Source organism: Phacochoerus africanus, chromosome 1 (genome assembly GCF_016906955.1).
Source record: "Phacochoerus africanus isolate WHEZ1 chromosome 1, ROS_Pafr_v1, whole genome shotgun sequence".
NCBI lineage: Eukaryota > Metazoa > Chordata > Mammalia > Artiodactyla > Suidae > Phacochoerus > Phacochoerus africanus.
The window spans coordinates 210,827,098-210,850,632 of NC_062544.1; the positions used below are offsets into that span (position 1 = coordinate 210,827,098).

The 23,535-nt window shown below is 39.7% G+C and overlaps 1 protein-coding gene across 3 annotated transcripts in view; it reads right to left on the minus strand.

Annotated features, from left to right (window-relative positions):
* ATP13A4 (ATPase 13A4) overlaps positions 1-23,535 on the minus strand; it is a 159,870-nt gene that overhangs the window by 31,392 nt on the left and 104,943 nt on the right. For 2 of the 3 annotated variants that reach the window (XM_047788920.1, XM_047788911.1), the window contains exons 18-24: positions 16,075-16,199; positions 6,980-7,143; positions 6,053-6,175; positions 4,168-4,247; positions 2,700-2,742; positions 2,216-2,325; positions 1-97 (exon numbers count right to left, since the gene is read on the minus strand). In XM_047788920.1, the coding sequence (XP_047644876.1) occupies positions 1-97; positions 2,216-2,325; positions 2,700-2,742; positions 4,168-4,247; positions 6,053-6,175; positions 6,980-7,143; positions 16,075-16,199 (742 nt within the window). The remainder of the gene's footprint in view (positions 98-2,215; positions 2,326-2,699; positions 2,743-4,167; positions 4,248-6,052; positions 6,176-6,979; positions 7,144-16,074; positions 16,200-23,535) is intronic. The other variant, XM_047788928.1, reaches the window with a different exon arrangement.

Here is a 23,535-nt window from a genome sequence, read left to right on the forward strand (position 1 = left end):
CCAGTAGAGCAGCAGAACACCAACATACTGAATCATGCTGTAGAGAGCCATGTACTTAAACATGCAAAATGAGGTAACGAGAGCGGCACGTCCTTCCCTGTGTGAGAAAAGAAATGAAACAGTAAGGAAATGAAAGTAACAGAAAGAAATGAGGTCAGTTATTCTATGCTGTTCAGCTAAGCTCAGGAGAAAAAAATCAAAATCCTGATCATTGGATTGTTTATCTGATAGACTGGACAGCCTTGAGCCAGAGGGAGCCAGTGATCAGTAGGCTAAATGACCAGATTTTCAAGAGAGACCAATTTCAGGCCAAGGTCCACAGACCTTTGATGGAGCTATGGAGCCCAGGGATGGAGTTACTCTTGTCTTCTCTATGAGCATTACTTCAATTCCAAGTCAGGAGACCTGGGAATGGGTCCCAGATTTCATACCTACTCACTAATGTTATGTGGAAGGTCATTTTCCCTCTCTCTGCCACAGTGAACTGAGAAACTTAAATAAGATTGAAAGTTTGAGGGCTATTTTTATGTCCCAGGTGCTCCAGGCGTCTGGCAAACATCTCATTTAAATTACATTTGGCAGTCCTAACTTTTTCTAAAGCAGAAACTAAAACAATACGCAGCCTCACATTAGGCATACATCATATTTAAATAGACTGGAATCAGCATGTTCATTTGTGCTACTATTGATTGACTTTGAGTAAATGGCATACATTTAAAGCATAAAATAGATTACTGATGAAATGCCACTTTAAGCTCTTTCATTTGGGAAAAAGATAGAGTTTAAATTTACTTCTGGTCAGATGGTTTCCTGGGATTCCAAACCCTGATCGTCAAACCAGGCTTCTTCCTGTATCAGGGCTTTGCTGCTACTATTTACTCTGCCTGGAGGGTAATTTCTCCTCTTCTCTCACCGCCTTAGAAAGGCTTCCACAGACCACCACACCTGAGGCAGCCAGTTCCACCACTCAAGCCATACTCTGACTTTTCACGTGGCCCCTGATTTATCTGGGTGTATTTATTGCCTGACTTCTTTGCCAGTAGAAAGCTTCATGAGATCAAGAGATGTTGCTTCTGGGTCCCCAGGGCCTCCAACAGTTCCTGGCACTAAGTCCCTATTTTACAAATATTTGTTGGATGCATAAAAGCATTTTTTAAATGGGGAGGAGTCAAATCATTATTTTAATGTGGTGGGAAGCAAAGAATATTTGTAAATAAAACACAGGGAAACAAAATTAATTCCATTACAATCTTCAGCCCTATAGGGCTGTAAGCATGGATACATCAATGCAGTTCTCTGATCCTTAATTTCTTTGTTTGTAAAAGAAATAGTGAGCATCCCTACAAGTCCAGGCTGCTTTGATGTATAAGATCATAGCCATTAAAGCACTTTATAATCTGTAAACACATGCCAGTTAAAATAACCAGAAGCAGCCACAATGCTAACCATCTCTATCATTCAAATAAAACGCCACAGAAGTATATATTTTGGGGAGGAGGGGAATAAAGCACAAAGGGAAATTTTAGTAGGAGCAGCAAAGATGAGTATTCTGAAAACTGGGGATGGGGAGGATATTCTAAGGATACATAAAGAGGCAAGGGGAAAGAGAAAGTTTCTGTCAATCCCCCATTAATAAAGCATCTAAGAAGATACATTTAAAATAATAATAAGAAGAAGATGATTGACATTTTCAAAGCAGTAACAAGCTCCAGATTCTAATCTTCTAAAAATAACCTACTCAGTGATTTTCATTAGAGATGCACTGCATTCTCAGTAAGTAAGTCCACTTGGGAGTAGAACATTTGACTGCTCTCTCCCACAAAGCACACTCCGCAGCCAGGGACACACAGTTCCCCTGGTCTTTGCCTGGCAGAACAGTGAGATCTGCACCTAAAAGTCAAGAGAAGAGTTCCCATTGTGGCACAGTGGAAACAAATCCAACTAGGAACCATGAGGTTGTGGGTTTGATCTCTGGCCTCACTCAGTGGGTTGAGGATCCGACGTTGCCATGAGCTGTGGTGTAGGTCACAGATGTGCTTCAGATCTGGTGTTGCTGTGGCTCTGGCGTAGGCCGGTGGCTACAGCTCTGATTGGACCCCTAGCCTGGGAACCTCCATATGCCACGGGTGTGGCCCTAAAAGGATAAACGACAAAAATAAATAAATAAATAAAAGTTACAGAGATTAAAACAATGCTAGGGAAAATGCCTACTTACTTAATAAGGTGAGGTACACACTCAATGTTTGGAGTTTTGGAAGTGAAAGGAGAGGCCACGGATGCCTCCTGCTCTGATAAAGAGATGCCCACGTGAGCCATTTTCAAAGCCTGAAAGCAAAGAGTCAGCTTACTGTAGATGCATGCTCCCATACCTCTCTCTTAAACCCATGTAAGAAAAAACCAGCGAGGCTGGCCACAAGGTGGCTTGTGGGCCCACGTACCTCCAGGAGATGATCAAATTTTGCTCTGCCTTAGCCAAAGAAGCGGGGAACCCAGAACCAAATTCTACCCCATTTAGTTAGTACTGACCACTGAGTCATCATGTGCCTTTGGTCAAAACCTTCCCAAACCCTCCACTTCAGGTTCTCCATCAAGAGGAATGGAGACGGTGTATACCCCAGGAGATACTATCTCTTAAAGAGCCTGGAGCAAGTACAATTGGGTGTGAGATGATGGTCCCACACACACTGGCAGCTACTCACCCCACAGTCATTGGCTCCATCACCACACATACCTACAAAATAACTAAAAGAACACCATGTCAATTGCAGAGGAGATCAAAGCAAACTTACCTGCTGATTTTTCTAATTAAAAAGATAAAATGGGGCTTTATTACTTAAGGTTCAAACATTTATTTTCAGGGAGTTTCCTAAACAGTCTGGTTTGACAAAAGTCAAGTATGACTCAGCAGCTCCCACAATGGATGAAGGAATCTAACACACCCTTCCTGATTCCCAGGGTTTCAGGGAGACCCTGCACTTCTCTGTCTAGGAGGAAGCTCTGTCAGCTGTAAAACAGGATGGTCATGATTATATGACAGTGTGGCAAGGTGGGGAGGGCACAGGATCTGAAACCAGAAGATCTAGATTTTGACCTGCTCACTCTACCATTTTGACTACCATTTTTCTTCCCTACCAAGTGTTATGAGTATTCAGCGAGTTGCTGCATCCTAAAATAATACATAAAAATTAGCTGTTGGTGCAGTTACTAGTAATTTGAGAAGAAATCCACTAGATTAGCAGTCATTCAACTTGAAAATGTGATGCCAGGCCCAGAAGTTAAAGAAGAAAATATATCAGGACTGCTTTTTGAAGCTGGATGGATATTGATACTGCTCTCTTGAATTGTTGGCGAAGCTTACAGATAGTCTGCTTTTACAGGTAAGAGCAACCTGACAGGTGCTGCAGAATTTGCTGTATTTCTCTTCCACGCTGCTACACAAGGTAACTAGTTCACTGTGTAGGTTGTCAGCCGTGCTGAGAGGATAGGGCTTTTTGAATATAGGAACTTGCCTAGTGACTGAATCAAGTGAGTAGGAGGGTAGACTAGGGGCCAGAAGGAATTGGAGTCCTGTTGGTGTGACCCAGCACCAGAAGTAAAGAAAGCCCCCAGAACTTAGTAGGATTCCATTAACAGGAAAGAAAGGATCCCAAACGATGGGATTCTGTCAATGGAAAGCCTTTGTGTTAACAGGATTTTCCTGATTTAGGATGGAGATGATGCTCAGGCATAAGAATACTTTCATATTTTTAGGTTACGTGACTCTCTGGTCATAGGAACCTCCCAATATCATAGCTGTGACAATAATTCGTAAACATGAAGTCCAAATTTTATTCGTCCCTTCAGGAGCTGAGTTCAAATGACCTTTCCAAAATTATTTCCTGCACCCTTTATATTCTAGTTCAGTGGGGTTCTCAACTTTGAATGCAAAATTGACTGATCAAAGGAATTTTTGAAAAATACTGATGTCCAAGCCCCACATGAGCAATTGAATCAGAATCTCTGGATAGCGGTGTCATGGTACTGCTATTTTTTCAAAGCTCCTGGGGTGACTGTGCTGCCATGTGGAGAACCACTGCCTATCCAAACTGAGTGACTTCCCATACTTCTTACTCTCCCAATGTCATGCCTCCACGCACTTCATATCACCTGAATTGGTAAAGAACCTACTCTAGTTTCTGAAATTCTTCCACCAGACTGGATTTCTGCCCAGGAGACATTCTTGCAAAGATGGTTCCATTGATCAGTATCTATAAAGAATGCAAAAAGGAAATTTTTTTCATAATTTCAGCAGGCCATACATGAAATAATTGATAACATTCACAACACTGACTGTAATGATATCCATGAATAAGGGAAAAAATTGTTTACAAGAAGTCCTCCTTCAGATTTTAAGACAGACATTGAGACTTTTGTCCTCAGATAAGTGACCAGCAAGACCAAAATCAGTAAAGATGACTACTTAATAAAAATCATTGATGAACATCAAATGCTTTCACTGACATGTGGAATCTGAAAAAAGGACAGACGGAACTTCTTTGCAGAACAGATGCTGACTCACAGACATTGAAAAACTTATGGTCTCCAGAGGAGACAGTTTGGGGGGTGGGGGGATGTGCTTGGGCTGTGGGATGGAAATCCTGTGAAATCAGATTGTTATGACCATTATACAACTACAGATATGATAAATTCATTTGAGTAATAAAAAAAATGAAAAAAAAAATTATTGATGAAAATGAGTGACCTACAGGAATTCCCACTGTGGCTCCACGGGTTTGGAACCCAGCTAGTATCCATGAGGATGTGGGTTTGATTTCTGGCCTCACTCAGCAGGTTAAGGATCTGGCATTGCCATGAGCTAGCAGATGAGGTTTGGATCCCACATCACTATGGCTGTGGTGTAGGTCAGTAACTGTAGCTGCAATTCAACCCCCCTAGCCTGGGAACTTCCATATGCCACACCTGCAGCCCTAAAAAGCAAAAGAAAGAAAGAAAGGAAGGAAGGAAGGAAGGAAGGAAGGAAGGAAGGAAGGAAGGAAGGAAGGAAGGAAGGAAAAAGAAAATGATGAGCTATAGGAATTTAGCTCAGTTGCCATGAAGAAAGTGGTCCTGAAAAATCCAGAGTTTAATGGTGCCTTAAACTAGTAGATTATGAGAGACTGCAAGATAACAAGAGGTCAGGATCCCAGGATAAGGAAAGGAGAAGATTGCTTCTCAGAAAATTGTTCAGATCTAACAGGAAAACAGCCTAATGATGAGACAGTGACTACCTGTGGTCTTTGAGTTAACCGTACCGTTTGTGTTTGACCAATTGTGAAACTCAGCTGATACCCTAAGCCTAATCTGGGATATGAAATATTAATGGACTGTGGTATTAAAAACCTGTACCAGCTCCGTCTACCTGAGCCCCATCCTACAGAGTCTAAATTCTTCTGTGTTACAGCCGTGTGCTCCCTGCTCTTCTTGGCAGTAAATTCAGCTTAGTGTTCACTCAGCTTTAAAATCTTCATTCTTTTTTTTTTTCTTAAACAGTACCTAAGATAATGAGCAATTGAATACAAATAAATTATCTTTGGCTTACATTGGACACAATCTTTCTCTAGTTTGTTCACATATTTTATAGATAACATACCTGCTCCCACTTATGGGTCTGGGGGAAATTTTTCAGTCTGACCCTATTCTCTATGGAAGAAACCTAACTGAAAAACCTAACAGAATTCCTCTATTCTTGGCCTGTCTTCCTGTATAATTGCTGGATTTCCACCATACTGTGAGATCCCTAACCATAGTAATGTAGTGACAACTACCCCAAAGTAACCTTTTCACTTGAGAAATCACTAATACTTTAATCCTATAGAGGAGGGATAATTGGCTGATCAAGTTTACTTATTTAAAATCTAATGCCTAACAATGACCTCTTCAAAAATAATCTGCTTCCCTTATGGTACATTCAATAGGTACATCTAACCTAGTTAGAGGTTTGAAATTACTTAGGATCATGCTGGTGACATTGTTAGCATCTTTACTGGAAGATTAGTACCTTCTTGGAACTTACCTTAGGCAGTAAGCTGCTGAAATGTTGATTTATAACCTGGAAGGATTTTCCACTTAGGGCAAAATGGTAACTTCCTTCTCTGCTACTATCAGAGACTGCTTCCCTGATGTTAATGTAGGTGTCCTGCAAAGCAAGATGCAGTTATTTTAGATTTGATAGAGTGGTTAGCACCACAAGCATATCTGATAGAAGGCAACTATAACAGTTTGGGGTCTCTTCTTAAAAGTCACATTCATTAGAGAAGCACTTTCTCTTTGCTGGATCAATCTTTGCGCATCAACAGCTTCTAGTAAACAGGAGAATAATACTTACTTGTGTCCTGTCCTCCTCCTGATTTGATCTCCAGGAGTCCAAGAGAAAAGCACATTTCATACTTTTCAAGTGTAAAATACAAAACCATTGCTGCTTAACAAGTTTCTTCCTGTAGTAAGAACTTACTTTTTTTTTTCCTTACAGAATTAATATTGTTTCACAAGGATACCATAGAGATAGGATACTGACAAGATTGGATAAAAATGAATAAAACTTTTTTTTTCCCACCCTGGAGACATTGTCTGATTTTCCAGTGCAAACAACAGTGTCTCTCCTAGTACTAAATCCCCTTTGAACCCACTGGGATGGCTGGCAAGCAAGGAAAAAAATGGAAAATTAGATTTGCAGCCTCACTTACTATATTCTTTCTAAAGATTTTTTTTTTTTAAGTTTGAAAGAATAATTATTTCCAGTACCCAGGAAATCACCCTACCTTAAAGCTCAGTAGGAATGGTATGGGGAACTGATATAATTGAGTTCTTTGAACTGCATACATGGTAGACATTTGAAGAAGTATGTTGACCTTAGATATACATCTGCCAATCAAAGTTGCTCAGTAGCCAACACTGTGTGACAAGTTAGATAATGTGGCATAAGGTCTGTTTTTAGGTATACCTGATTCTTGTATACAATGTGCTTCTTCTCTTCTACAAGTTTCCAAGATATAGATGCTGATGAGGACCCAGTAGGTTCATTTGCTTCAATGAGAATGACTTTCTGGCTTTCAGAAACCATTCCAGACTTTCTGGCCACTGTTATTGCAGTCTGAAGGTTGTCACCTAGAAGAAGATCCCAAGATGAGATTGAAAAGGTAGACCCAATTCACATAGAGCCTAAAGAACTAGGGTAAGGAATTCAGACCTTATTTTTGGTATAAGAAATAATCCCTAAGGTCTTTCTCAGCCCTGACCTTTCATGATTCCATGGTCCACCCCCCCAACTTTTTCTTTTCTTTTTTATTGCTGCTTCTTCTCTGGTTACTTCATGACCCATAAGTATATTTTTGCCAGAGAGTGGGAAGTAAAATTAAAATATATTTCTGTCATTTGCTAACAGTTTAGTAAATATTTAGTAAAACCCTCTGCTAGCTAATATGGAGTAAGACCACTAGAATCTATTTCTCTCACTGATCAGAATGGAAAACTCTGGAAAAAATACCCCCCAAAACCCAAACCTATCCAAGGACTTTGAAAAGTAAACACATATGGCAGAAGGTGGAAGGGAATCAGGTTTGGAGAAATAATCTACAAGATAAGAGTCTCTCAGATTATTTTTCTCTTTCACCTCATATAATTTGGCATTAGTGTAAGCCTCAGTTTCAGAGCTGTGTAGATGCTAAGGCTCTAAGAAAAACCTAGTCTTTCTGGCCAGAGGAACCAGGAAAGGGTCACTGGAGGGCTAAAGAGATATAAGAAAACTCCTGGAAAGGAGAGAACTAGACAAGGAGATTAATTCAGTGTATGAACTATGTAAGCCCCTGCCTCAGCCCAGAGCTGAACAACCCAAAGAAGAAAAGCAAAAGTTTCAAGAACTGAACTGTGATATTGTTTCCTAGCTCCCAGAGGATATTAATAGGACCTAAGGTCCCCCAATATAATATTCAAAATGTTCGTGATACTCAGTATGTAAAAAATCCTGGAAAATGTGGCCAATTCTCAAGAAAAAAAAATCAAGAGTTGCCTGACTCAAGATGACCCAGATGTTGGACTATCAGACAGTGGTCTTATAGCAGCTATTATGATCTTCTTCCACATGGTAAAGGTTAATACTCTTGAAATAAAGGATAAGACAGAAGTTTTCAACTGAAAAAGCAAAGAACAAAAATTGAAATATAAAACAACAAAACCCTCTCAGATTTATATCATTAGAGCCCAAGAAGGCGAGAAGAAAAAGACAAACAGTTAAAAAAAAATTGAGGAAATAACAATGGAAACCTTCCCAAATATGGTGAAAGATTTAAATTTACAGATTCAAGAAGCTCAATGAATTACAAACAAGATAAACTCACTGAAAACCAAATCCAGATACATAATTAAGCTGATAAAAACACAAAAATAAAGAAAGTATCTTATGGCGTTCCTATAGTGGCTTCCCAGGTTAAGAACCTGACATAGTATCCATGAGGATGTGGGTTCAATCCCTGGCCCTGCTCAATAGGTTAAGGATCCGATATTGCATGAGCTGTAGCATAGCTTGCAGAAGTGGTTTGGACCTGTTATTGTTAAGGCTGTGGCATAGGCCAGCAGCTGCAGTTCCAATTCAGTCCCTAGCCCAGGAATTTCTATATGCCACAGGTGCAGTTGTAAAAAAAATAAATAAAAAAATGTTAAAAAGTATCTTAGAAGCAGACACTTCAGCTCAAAAACCTATGGGATGCAGCAAAAGTACTTCTAAGAGGGAAGTTTATAGCAATACAAGCCTACCTCAGGAAACAAGAAAAAGCTCAAACAAACAACCTAATTTTACATCTAAAGCATCTAGAGAGAGAAGAACAGACAAGACCTAAAGTTAGTAGAAGGAAAGAAATCATAAAGATCAGAACAGAAATCAATGAAATGAAAATGAAGAAAACCATAGAAAAGATCGATGAAACTAAAACCTGGTTCTTGAAAAGATCAACAAAATTGATAAACCCTTAGCCAGACTTAACAAGAAAAAAGAGAGAGGACTCAAATCAATAAAATTAGAGATGAAAAAGGAGAAGGTACAATGGACATCACAGAAATACAAAGGATCATAAAAGACTACTACATGCAACTATATGCCAATAAAATGGAAAGCCTAGAAGAAATGGACAAATTGTTAGAAAAGTACAATCTTCCAAGACTAAACCAAGATGAAATAGAAAAGATGAATGGACCAATCACAAGCACTGAAAGTGAAACTGTGATTGAAAAACTTCCAACAAACAAAAGTCCAAGACCAGATGTCTTCAAAGGCAAATTCTTTTTTTTTTTTTTTGAGATGATGGATGTGTTATTACCTTGATTGTGGTAATGGAGTCACTGGTGTATACATGTGCCCAAACTGAAATTATATGCATTAAACATGTACAGTGTTTTCTATACAAAATATTGCAAATAAAAAATATAATTAAAAACAAAGGAAGAGAATGAGCCAGATTATCCCCTAGGCTCTTTTTAAGAACTCTAACATTTTATTATTTTCAGTAAATTAGTACCTAGGATGGGAAGAAGGTAGGAGAGGATCCAGAACATGATGCTGAGTGTGAGACAAAAGTGGAGGATTTGTCTGGAACAAAAGAAAGGACAGAAAGATAGAGGTCTGGCCATGCAACAACAAAGCAGCAGCAGCAATCACTCTGTGTAAATTATGCATGCCAAAGCCTCAAACTGCTCTTCCTTTCTAATCATCTTCCTGAAATACATCATGTGAGAAAACCACGGTATCTAGCATAAATTTGAGGCCTAGTTAAATATTTTGAATCACTGAATGCTTGAACTCTATTACTTGATTCTGTAGTTTTTAGCTGAAACACTAGGAGAATCCTCAAGCCTTTCACCATCCTGTTCCTTATAGATTGGTGAACACAAAGTAGTCACTTGCCATCGGTAATGTTTGGGGAGCCTGAGATACAGAGAACACTTAGAGCTTTCAGAGCCTGTCTGGTTCATCATTTCCATCTTAATCTTTCTATTATATAACCTCAAAGGCAAATTCTATCAAACATTTAGAGAAGAGCTAATGCCTATCCTTCTGAAACTATTCCAAAAAATCACAGAGGAAGGGATACTCCCAAACTCATTCTGTGAGGCCACCATCACCCTGATACCAAAACCAGACAAAGATACCACAAAAAAAGAAAATTACAGGCCAAATTCACCAATGAACACAGATGCAAAAATCCTCAACAAAATACTAGCAAACCAAATCTAACAATACATTAAAAGGATTGTACATCATGATCAAGTGGGATTTATCCCAGGGATGCAAGGATTCTTCAATATCCACAAATCCATCAGTGTGATACACCACATTAACAAACTGATGAAAAAAAAAACCATATGATTCTCTCAATAGACGTGGAAAAAGCCTTTGACAAAATCCAACACTCATTTCTGATAAAAAAAAAAAACCCTCAGAAAGTGGGAATAGCGGGAACCTACCTCAACATAATAAAGGCCATATATGACAAACCCACAGTGAACATCATTCTCAATGGTGAAAAGCTGAAAGAATTCCTGCTGAGATTAGGAACAAGAGAAGAATGTCTGCTCTCGCCACTACTCTTCAACATAGTTCTGGAAGTCCTAGCCACAGCAATCAGAGAAGAAAAAGAAATAAAAGGAATCCAAATTGGAAAGGAAGAAGTAAAACTATCACTATTTGCAGATGACATGATACTATATCTAGAGAATCCTAAAGACTCTACCAGAAAACTGTTAGCGCTCATCCATGAATTTGGCAAGGTCACAGGATACAAAATTAATACACAGAGATTGACGGCATTTCTATACACTAACAATGAAAAAGCAAAAAGAGAAATTAGGGAAGCATCCAAAAGAATAAAATACCTAGGAGTAAACCTACCTAAAGAGACAAAAGACCTGTACTCTGAAAACTATAACACACTGATGAAAGACAGCAAAGATGACGCAAATAGCTGGCAAGACATACCATGCATGCTCTTAGGTTGGAAGAATCAATGAAGTCAAAGTGACTATACTGCTCAAGACAATCTACAGAGTCAATGCAATCCCTATCAAATTACCAAGGACATTTTTCACAGAACTCAAACAAAATATTCTAAAGTTTGTTTGGAAGCACAAAAGCCCCAGAGGAGCCAAAGACATCCTGAGAAAGAAAAATGGAGCTGGAGGGATCAGGCTCCTGGACTTCACACTATACTACAAAGCTACACTCATCAAAACCGTATGGTACTGGCACAAAGACAGACACATAGATCAGTGGAACAGGATAGAAAGCCCAGAATTAAACCCAGGCACCTACAGCCCACTGATCTATGACAAAGGAGGCAAGAATATTCAATGGAGAAAAGACAGCCCCTTCAATAAGTGGTGCTGGGAAAACTGGACAGCCACATGGAAAAGAATGAAATTGGAACATTCTCTAACACCATACACAAAAATAAACTCAAAATGGATGAAAGACCTAGATATAGGGCCAGGCACTATAACACTCTTAGAGCAAAACATAGGCCAAACACTCTCTGACATAAGCAGCAGCCTCATCTTCTCAGATCCACCTCTTAAGAGTATTGACAATAAAAACAAAAATAAACAAATGGGACCTAATCAAACTGAAAAGTTTCTGCACAGCAAAGGAAACCCTCAACAAAATGAAAAGACAACCCACAGAATGGGAAAAAATCTTTGCAAGTGAATCCACTGACAAGGGATTCATCTCCAAAATTTATAAACACCTTCTGCAGCTCCATACCAAAAAAACAAACAACCCCATCCAAAAATGGGCAGAAGGTCTAAACAGACAGTTCTCCAAAGAAGACATACGGATGGCCCAAAAACACATGCAAAGGTGTTCGACATCAGTCATCCTTAAGAGAAATACAAATCAAAACCACTATGAGACACCACCTTCCACCGACCAGAATGGCCATCATCCAAAAGTCCACACACAAGAAGTGCTGGAGGGGGTGTGGAGAAAAAGGAACCCTACTACACTCTTGGTGGGAATGTAAACTGGTGCAACCACTGTGGAAAACAGTATGGAGATTCCTCAGAAAACTAAAAGTAGAATTACCATTTGATCCAGCAATCCCACTCCTGGGCATCTATCCAGAGAAAACCATGACTGGAAAAGACACATGTACTCCAATGTTCATTGCTGCACTGTATGCAATAGCCAAGACGTGGAAACAACCTACATGTCCATCGACAGAGGAGTGGCTAAAGAAGATGTGGTACATATACATGATGGAATATTACTCAGCCATTGAAATGAAAGAAATAATGGCATTTTGAGCAACAGGGATGGACCTAGAAATTACTATGCTAAGTGAAGTCAGTCAGACAGTGAGACACCAACATCAAATGCTATCACTTACATGCGGAATCTACAAAAAGGACACAATGAACTTCTTTGCAGTACAGATACTGATTCACAGACTTTGAAAAACTTATGGTTTCCAAATGAAACAGGTTGGGGGGTGGGAGATACACTGAGCATTTGGGATGGAAATGCTGTAAAATTTGGTTGTGATGATTGTTGTACACGTATAAATGTAATAAAATTCATTAAGTAATTAACATCAAGAAGCAGCTAGGGAAAATAATATCTTACATATAAGGAAACAATAGTTGAAATCATCACAGATTTCTCATCAGAAACCATGGCAGCAAGATGAGAGTGGAACATCTTTAAAGTGCTGAAAGAAAAAATTGTCAGCTTAGACTCCTATAGCTGATGAAAAAATCCTCAAAGGGAAGGAGAAATAAAGACATTCTTAAATAAGGGAAACTAAAATAATTTGTTGCCAGCAGATATGCCCAAAAAGAAATGCTCAGAGAAGTTCTTTAGGCTGAAAGGAAATGATACTGGAGGGAAATCTGCAACATAAGAAATGAAAATTTAGGAACAGAAAAATTATAAACAGCTGGATAAATATAAAAGTTGATTCTTTTTTCACTTACGTTCTTCAACGCTTGACTGTTGAAAATAAAACTCTAACACTGCCTGGTGGGGTTTCAGTGTATGTCATACACATGACAACTATAACATACAGGAGAGAAAGCAAGGGATGTTTGTGGTTATAAGGCCTCCCCAAGGGTAGGTACAGACATTGTGATTCCCAGAGCAACCCCTGAAATAAATAACCACTGGTGGGCTAGCCGGAAACTCTCCCAGGTTTCTCCTAAAATACTTTGAGGATCCTCAGTAGGACTAACTTGGGGAGAAGAAGATGCTCTGGCCGGGATGAAGGGTACAGGAATCTCTGACACTGAAAGCCTCTTCCACACAGCTTAGCAGGGCATGAATAGCCCATATGCTTTGAAACCCAAGCCCTTTTGCCATCTTCCCCCTGAATGAGGTCTATTGTTTAGGACATGCACCCAAGCCTGGGCCTAAACTATCTAACCAGAAAATAGAACAACCTACTTAGGCAATTCAAGAAGCTAGATAAGGAAAGATGAGGCAGAACAACCAGAACACATGACTGGTAAAGGAGGCTAGCTGCTGGAGACAGATGAAGCTGCATTAAAGATAATGAGGGAGTTCCCGTGGTGAAGCAGCAGAAATGAATCCGACTAGCCTCCATGAGGATGCAGGTTCGATCCCTGGCCTCGCTCAGTGAGTTAAGGATATGGCATTGCTGTGAGCTGTGTTGTAGGTTGCAGACGCAGTTTGAAATCCGCGTGGCTGTGGCTGCTGCATAGGCCAGCAGCTGCAGCTCTGATTCAGTCTCTAGCCTGGGAACTTCCATATGCTGCAAGTGCAGCCTTAAAAAGCAAAATTAATTAATTAATTAAAATTAAAAAAGAGAGAGCACTTAGTTAACTCAGATGGAGCATGGTGGGGAAATAAAATGGGTACCCACCCCAAAATGAAATGTAAGAACTTCACAATTCAAAAGGTGATAGGAAGGAGATCATTGTCATTTTTGATACCCAAGGTTTTGGTTTGGAAAAATTAGGTGCCCCCCCAAAAAAAATCTTAAGGAGGTCCCTGGTGGCCTAATGGTTAGAGATTTGGCATTATCACTGCTGTGGCTCAGGTTTTATCCCAGGCCTGGGAACTTCCTCATGCCGTGGGTGTGGGGAAAAAAAATCTTGAAGCGTAAAGCAAAATTATAAAACTATGAGAGTTACATAAGACAGGTTATCAGGATGTATTGCACACCACAGAGAATATAGCCAGTATTTCATAATAACAGTAAATGAAGTGTAACCTTTAAAGATTGCATAAAAAAATCACAACTTTTTTAAAATATGAGAGTTACCAAAAATAGAGGGAGAGACTGAGAAGATAGATCCATGAAGCCTGACATGTGAATAATGGAAATTTCAGAAGGGAAAAAGAAAAGAGAGAAAGAAGACACTAATTAAACAAACAGTAGAAGATATATTCCTGAGAGGAGGAAGACAGAAGACAGATTAAAAGTGCTCAGTTCTCTTTGTGGCTCAGTGGTTAACGAACCCGACTAGCATCCACGAGGATGAGAATTCGATCCCTGGCTTCACTCAGTGGGTTATGAATCTGGCAACTGCAGCTCAGATCCCGCATTACTGTGGCAATGGTGTAGGCCAGCAGCTGTAGCTCTGATTTGACCCCTAGCCTGGGAACCTCCATATGCCATGGGTGCCGCCCTAAAAAAGACAGAAGCGACAAAAAAAAAAAAAAAAAGAAGAAGTGCTCAAGATGCTATAGACTAAATTCATATATACATGCCCTGGTAACATTTCTAAACTCCAAAAAGGATTATAAGTAAAAAGAATGATGTGAAATGGCCTTGACTTACGGTATGCAATACCCAAAGCCAGAAGCCAAAAGAATAATGCTTACAGAGCATTAATAGGAGAAAAAAAAAAAAAAAAGACCTTAACCCAAACATCCTTTACCTAGACAAGACATCATTAACCTGTCAGAGCAAAGACATTTTGGGGCACGTAAGCACAGCACACTTCTACCGCATCCAAGGACCATTCTTCAGGAAAAAGTACAACCAAGCAAGGAAAGACAGAGAAGAGAAATCTCAACACAAGGAAAGAAGTGAAAGGGGGGTGGTAGAGAATGGTGAGTTCTTATCGGTACATAAATCTAAATGGTTAGGGATAGACTCTGAGAAGGTGTAAAATAAGTGCTAAATAAAAAAAAAATGAAACAGAAGGGCCATAATGTAAAGGAAATTCTAACTCCGCAACATTTAGATGTTCGATGGAGGAAGGGGCTGAAAAGGGAGAAGGTAAAAGTGATCCAAACATCCCAACATCCCTCGGATTGTGGGGGGTATAGAGACGGGCCCGGAGAAGTACCAAAGGGGAGTGGATGCACTCTAGGGTTCCCAACATAGAACGAGGTTCAAAGGCAGTGGGGTGGGGAGAGAGCACTCCAGTGGGATAGAGTAAAACACATCTGCCTTTGAGAGTAGAGAGTGTGAAGGCAACACACTCAAAAAAACATGAAGCATTAGGAAACAATTTACTCTCCCCTCAGAAGCATTCATTAAGAAGAGTCACACATTACGCTTGCATGATCCTTCCTCATGGCTCCCCTGTTTGTGATTTGAGATTTGGAAGATGGAGTAGAGGGCACAGTCTTTTTTCAATCTCCAGAGTCATAGATGCCATTGATGGGCCTTCAGTGTAGTTTATAAGACCATGCAGACTAAGCATTCCTCTTCTAATATTTAACAATAAAAATCAACATCTTTGCATGGCTCAGGTCTCCTTATTCAAGTGTCATTTCACATGCCCCGTCGCAGAAAGGGTCAGACACACTTTGCCACATCACACTGTTTCGTTTTATGTAGCTGATAACATTTATTGCTAGCTATTTATTTGATTGATTATTGATTGATAGATTATTTTCTATCCCATCCCCCATAAGCGGCAGCTCAGTGAGAGCAGTAACTTTGCCTTTTATGTTGTCCATCTCCAGCGCCTAGAATGGTTTCTGGCCCACACTAGGTAGCCAACAATCTTTTACTGAATGAGTGAATCTCTGTCTCCATATCCAATTCTTTCTGATCTCACACACACTTTGTTCTGTACCTGTGATCATTACAGTCCTTATCCGGGCTGAGATGAGCTCTTCCAGGACAGGCTTTGTCTCTTCCTTCAATCTATTCTCTAAGATCAGCAGTCCCAGAAATATCAGGTCTGATTCCACCTGGTCCCTGGAAATACATGGATGATTGGGTGGACATTGCACATTAGAAACTTTCTTACAAGAAGTGAAACTTCCTGTCAGAGTGGCCCCTACTCACTCATTCAAGCACCATTCCTGAGGCCCTGAATTTGTGCAGGAACCATCCAAAGGGAAGACAGGAGGAGGCACAAAGGATATGGAGACATTTTCTCTGACAGAATCAAAAGGAAGAGAGAATGCTTACTGAGCCCAAGATTTACTTTAATCCTTGTAGAGTAATGAATTAAATGACCATAAGGGTGTCATCCATCTGCTGTGGTGATTTTCATCACCTCACCCATTAGCAACCACCAGAGAGGAGTTCTAGCTCTGGTATAAAACATCATGAAAAATAAGTAGGCACAAGAAAAATAACATACCAGTTTCTCTAGAAACCAAAACCATCAATAATATTTTAGTCCCAGGAGGTATGAGGCCATAATCTCAAAAAGAGAGCTCTCTTTTTAAGGCCAAGCTCTTGCCCTCTCTCTCTCTCTCAACTGGTTAGCATTGCTCTTCTACATAAAGTGTGAATGTTTCTGCCAGAGTGGAGTCTGAGGCTCCCATCCACCAGAAAAACATTTCTAGGACCCTCCATGGGACCAAGTGCAGGGGAGTATATTTGAGGTTGGGGGTTCAAATATTTTTTTTCCCATGATTCCTTTATCTGAGACCCAGATGCCTCTAGCAGACACAAGAGCAAGGCACCTGCGCTGCCTAATTCTGGCTGAACTACAGATGAAAACAGCACCCAGAAAAGCCAACCTGCCTTACCTGCCATGAGTGTCTCAATGCCAGGCCTCACTTTGACCAGGGGCCCAAACTAGAATTAGAGATGCTAGGACACTGCTAATAACACCTCCCCTGGAGTGGCAGGAAGTGAGCACAGCTTGACCTATTTACCTCAAGGCTGGCTCAGAAGGATAACATTTCCTATTCTTCTGAACCTAGCATTTAAGTCACTCCAAAATCTGATTCCAAACACTCTTTCCAGCTTCATCTATCACTAAATTCTTCATAACTTCCAACCTGCAGCCAAACTGGACGATGGGTATGCCAACCATCACTCAACATTTGCTCTAGACCACCATAAGACACTTTTATTTCCTGGAAAAGTGTATAGGTTCCCCCATAATCTGCCAATGAAATCCTTCCTATGTTTTAAGGCCCAATTCACAGGAATCTCCCCATAAAGAATTCTCCAGATAGAAATACTAACTCCTTCAGCATATTACTTCTACTTCAGTTTGCTTCAATTTATTTGTCTATATAGTATAATTCTTTGCTATCTGAGCTGTCTGTCTCAGCTCCTTAAGGCAAGCTTGCCTGGTTCAATAAGTTCAAGAGTACCCCCGTGGTGCCTAGCACAGAGGAGGTGCTCTGAAAATATCTGCCTAGTCAAAATGCTCTTCCGCCTGGTGTCACCATTTTTTGCCAGGCAACCTAGGAAAATTCATTCAAAGACCAATCAACACCTAGCCCCTAGTCACACGCAGTGGGCCAGGGCGGGAAGAATCACGTCCCCACTCAGGTTGCAGCATAGGGATAAAAAAACCCAATTGTAAAAGGCTCAACCCACGCTCTTTCTCTTTCTCTCTCTAAAAATGTACTTTTGCTTTAATAAATTTGTCTGTAACATGCCTGCTGTTTCGATTCTCTGCTACGGCAGGTGGGAGCTGAGGGACTAGTGCAACCCCAACACCTGGATTATAGTAGCTCTGGACTTGAGTTGACATTCAAATTGGAAAGCAAGATTAGACCTGAGCACTGGGTTATATGGAGGGCTGGGAAAAGTATTGTGATCATGTACAAATAGGAGTTCTGTGCAGTTAGAGAGGAAGATGTCAACATTTCTAGGTGGAGTGATTTCTAGGTGGGGTGATTGGAGAAAGCTTCCTAGAGATAGTGATAATTGAGCTGGCCTTTAAAGGATAACTTTGTTGATGCCTGAATGAGGTCCTCCAATCTTATGAGTGGCCCACACACACAGGCTTCAGGTTTTAGATTTTTCAGAGATGATATTATGTGGTCCAACCACAAGGCACCAGATTGAGCCAAGAAATGGCTTCAGGGTCAAGCATCTGACAAAGACCGCAGCGCATTTTGGTGCTTATATTTCTGGCTCCCTCTAGCTCCTATGGCCCTCCTAGGGTTCAGTGCATAAGAGGGTTCAATTATCAGGAGACCAGCATTCTAATCCCAGCTCTGCAGCCACCTTGCTGTGTGATCATGGTCAAATCACTTTCTTTGTCTGGTAATCTTCACTTTTGTAAAAGAAAGTGTTGAAACTAACGGATCTGCAAAGCCTCTTCTAGCTCTAATATTACATGATTCTTCTTTTCATGAGTGTTCAATCTGAGCTAGGAAATAAAGAGAGGAATAGTTCCTTGAAGAGTCTCATACTGTGTAACTTGGAATACATGTTATCTTTTCCTGCTTCCTGTGCAGATGTTATACTTCCTCCTGTAGCACCTAAAAATAATCAAGAATAAGGTGTGTAATATAAAGAAGCATTGTCACTCCCATAATAACACATGTTCTTAAAATCTATGTGATTTTTAAAAGATGAAGAATGCATAAAGCGAGCCAAGAGTCATCAAAGAAATTATGATATCAGTGCTAGAAGCACTCTGAGTAAACACACACACACACACACACACACACACACACACACACGCACACACACCAGAAAGAATGTTCTGCTCGAATTGGGAATTAGCAAAGGTTAGGTAAATTAACTTAGCTAAGAGTAGATGTACTGGTAATGTGGCTTTAACACAGGATGGGCAAATTGAAAACCTAAGATCAGATTCTACAAGTGAAGTTGTTTATACACCCTATAAGATCTTGAAAAGTTGGGATTTAACTAGGTTACTTTGCTGTACAGCAGAAATCGACAGAACACTCTAATCAACTATAATTAAAAATTTTTTTTTTAAAAGTTGGAATTTCAGTGCTGTGGGCCAAAACTCTCCCGCGTGTCACGGCCCTCACCATTCTTCATTGCTCATGTGCCTCCCTCATGAATGCTCTGTTACATGCACAAGCCCCACAGCCATGCATCTGAAACTTATAGATAGGCAGATATTTTACTATAATAATCAGAAGCAGAATCATAGTAGCCAGAATCTTAATAAATGTCAACAGGATCTCAGTAAACAAAGTTCAGTTCTGTTTCCTCTTCTTTAAAATGTGAGATCCAATCTCAAAGTTCACTTTTAGCTCTCTGCTTTGAGTGACCTGAGTCAACTAAATTAAAACAAATATTCAAAATTTCAAAGGTCCATTAAGCAGGCTACAGGGACAGTGGGCCAATAAACCCAGGGATCCAGCAGTCTATGATTTTGAATGAGCCACTTCCAGGGGCTCTGGGTATCACCCATCATTCACAAAAACACAGGGTTGGGACATATTCTTTGCAGGGGCAATACTGCCCTTAGAGGACATTTTGGAAACTTAGACGTCTATGCGGGATTTTCCGTAATGACCAATGCACGGTGAAGAATTACCCTCAATTTCACATGACTTTTGAATATTTTACAAGCCTTTCATGGACACTAAAAAATTGTTTATACTTTCCTAAGCCAGTATAGGCTTACACTGTTTATTTTACACTATTATTATACTATATAGTATGCTGTATTACTGTAGTATATGGAATACCACTATATTATATTAAGCAAGTATAAAATTGTTTACAATTCCCCTCACTCTGTTTTACATGTAAACAAAATATTTTTATACATTTTTAATATTCTGTTGAATGTTCCAGGAATGTAACTACCAATGTACATTGAAAGGAGCGTGTTCTGTTTTGTTTGGCTTTACCAAGCGTTTCTAGCCATTTCACAGTCACCTCGCTGACTATATCAAGGTGGGTGATATTTGAGACTCTGATGTATAACGTACTTATGTCAGTCTGCATTCCTAGCTGTTGCAGCCCCAGTGATTCTACACTAGGTGAAGGCAACACATTGCTTCATTTTGTTTTAATGGAGCCATCTGAGTATTTATTGTAATGCATTATAACTTTTGCTTCTATTTTTTTGCATTATAAATGCATTATAATGCATTTATAACTTTTGCTTGTAATGCATTATAACTTTTTGTAATGCATTATAACGTTTGCTTCTATTTTTACCATATGGGAGGGCATTATATTTCTTTTTATACAGAGAATATATGCAGATCATGTTACATATGAATTTTATTTTCATTTATTAAAGAAAGTGGTTCAAAATATAGTTTAAAAAAAGAGAGTGCTGGGGAGTTCCCGTTGTGGCGCAGTGGTTAACGAATCCGACTAGGAACCAGGAGGTTGCAGGTTCGATCCATGGCCTTGCTCAGTGGGTTAAGGGTCCAGCATTGCCATGAGCTGTGTTGTCGTTGTTGTGAGCTACAGTGTAGGTCACAGACAAGACTGGGATCCCACATTGCTGGGGCTGTATCATAGGCTGGCAGCTGCAGCTCTGATTCAATCCCTAGCCTGGGAACTTGCATATACTGCAAGTGCGGCCTTAAAAATAAAAAATACATAAAATAAAATAAAATAAAATGAAATCCTAAATAACAAAATAAACCTTGATTATCTCCATAGCAGTGTTACCAGTAGTTGCTGACAGATTACTGGACAGGGCATTGAAAATGAAATGAACACCATAGCCAGAAAATAGCGGAAAGTAAAACAATAAGTAAATTTGAATAAAAGTCTCTGGTCCATTTAAGCTTTTTAAAAAGAAATACATAGCATTTTTTATTACTCAATTACATTTATAGTTGTACAAGGATAATCACAACCAAATTGTATAGCATTTCCATCCCATATGCTCAGTGTATCTCCCACCCCCCAACCTGTTTCATTTGGAAACCATAAGTTTTTCAAAGTTTGTGAATCAGTATCTGTACTGCAAAGAAGTTCATTGTGTCCTTTTTGTAGATTCCGCATGTAAGTGATAGCATTTGATGTTGGTGTCTCACTGTCTGACTGACTTCACTTAGCATAGTAATTTCTAGGTCCATCCCTGTTGCTCAAAATGCCATTATTTCTTTCATTTCAATGGCTGAGTAATATTCCATCATGTATATGTACCACATCTTCTTTAGCCACTCCTCTGTCGATGGACATGTAGGTTGTTTCCACGTCTTGGCTATTGCATACAGTGCAGCAATGAACATTGGAGTACATGTGTCTTTTCCAGTCATGGTTTTCTCTGGATAGATGCCCAGGAGTGGGATTGCTGGATCAAATGGTAATTCTACTTTTAGTTTTCTGAGGAATCTCCATACTGTTTTCCACAGTGGTTGCACCAGTTTACATTCCCACCAAGAGTGTAGTAGGGTTCCTTTTTCTCCACACCCCCTCCAGCACTTCTTGTGTGTGGACTTTTGGATGATGGCCATTCTGGTCGGTGGAAGGTGGTGTCTCATAGTGGTTTTGATTTGTATTTCTCTTAAGGATGACTGATGTCGAACACCTTTGCATGTGTTTTTGGGCCATCCGTATGTCTTCTTTGGAGAACTGTCTGTTTAGACCTTCTGCCCATTTTTGGATGGGGTTGTTTGTTTTTTTGGTATGGAGCTGCAGAAGGTGTTTATAAATTTTGGAGATGAATCCCTTGTCAGTGGATTCACTTGCAAAGATTTTTTCCCATTCTGTGGGTTGTCTTTTCATTTTGTTGAGGGTTTCCTTTGCTGTGCAGAAACTTTTCAGTTTGATTAGGTCCCATTTGTTTATTTTTGTTTTTATTGTCAATACTCTTAAGAGGTGGATCTGAGAAGATGAGGCTGCTGCTTATGTCAGAGAGTGTTTGGCCTATGTTTTGCTCTAAGAGTGTTATAGTGCCTGGCCCTATATCTAGGTCTTTCATCCATTTTGAGTTTATTTTTGTGTATGGTGTTAGAGAATGTTCCAATTTCATTCTTTTCCATGTGGCTGTCCAGTTTTCCCAGCACCACTTATTGAAGGGGCTGTCTTTTCTCCATTGAATATTCTTGCCTCCTTTGTCATAGATCAGTGGGCTGTAGGTGCCTGGGTTTAATTCTGGGCTTTCTATCCTGTTCCACTGATCTATGTGTCTGTCTTTGTGCCAGTACCATACGGTTTTGATGAGTGTAGCTTTGTAGTATAGTGTGAAGTCCAGGAGCCTGATCCCTCCAGCTCCATTTTTCTTTCTCAGGATGTCTTTGGCTCCTCTGGGGCTTTTGTGCTTCCAAACAAACTTTAGAATATTTTGTTTGAGTTCTGTGAAAAATGTCCTTGGTAATTTGATAGGGATTGCATTGACTCTGTAGATTGTCTTGAGCAGTATAGTCACTTTGACTTCATTGATTCTTCCAACCTAAGAGCATGCATGGTATGTCTTGCCAGCTATTTGCGTCATCTTTGCTGTCTTTCATCAGTGTGTTATAGTTTTCAGAGTACAGGTCTTTTGTCTCTTTAGGTAGGTTTACTCCTAGGTATTTTATTCTTTTGGATGCTTCCCTAATTTCTCTTTTTGCTTTTTCATTGTTAGTGTATAGAAATGCCGTCAATCTCTGTGTATTAATTTTGTATCCTGTGACCTTGCCAAATTCATGGATGAGCGCTAACAGTTTTCTGGTAGAGTCTTTAGGATTCTCTAGATATAGTATCATGTCATCTGCAAATAGTGATAGTTTTACTTCTTCCTTTCCAATTTGGATTCCTTTTATTTCTTTTTCTTCTCTGATTGCTGTGGCTAGGACTTCCAGAACTATGTTGAAGAGTAGTGGCGAGAGCAGACATTCTTCTCTTGTTCCTAATCTCAGCAGGAATTCTTTCAGCTTTTCACCATTGAGAATGATGTTCACTGTGGGTTTGTCATATATGGCCTTTATTATGTTGAGGTAGGTTCCCGCTATTCCCACTTTCTGAGGGTTTTTTTTTTTTATCAGAAATGAGTGTTGGATTTTGTCAAAGGCTTTTTCCACGTCTATTGAGAGAATCATATGGTTTTTTTTTTCATCAGTTTGTTAATGTGGTGTATCACACTGATTGATTTGCCAATATTGAAGAATCCTTGATTCCATGGGATAAATCCCACTTGATCATGATGTACAATCCTTTTGATGTATTGTTGGATTCAGTTTGCTTATATTTTGTTGAGAATTTGTGAATCTATGTTCATTGGCGAAATTGGCCTGTAATTTTCTTTTCTGTGTGGTATCTTTGTCTGGTTTTGGTATCAGGGTGATAATGGCCCCATAGAATGAGTTTGGGAGTGTTCCTTACTCTACAATGTTTTGGAATAGTTTCAGAAGGGTAAGTGTTAGCTCTTCTCTAAATGTTTGATAGAATTTGCCTTTGA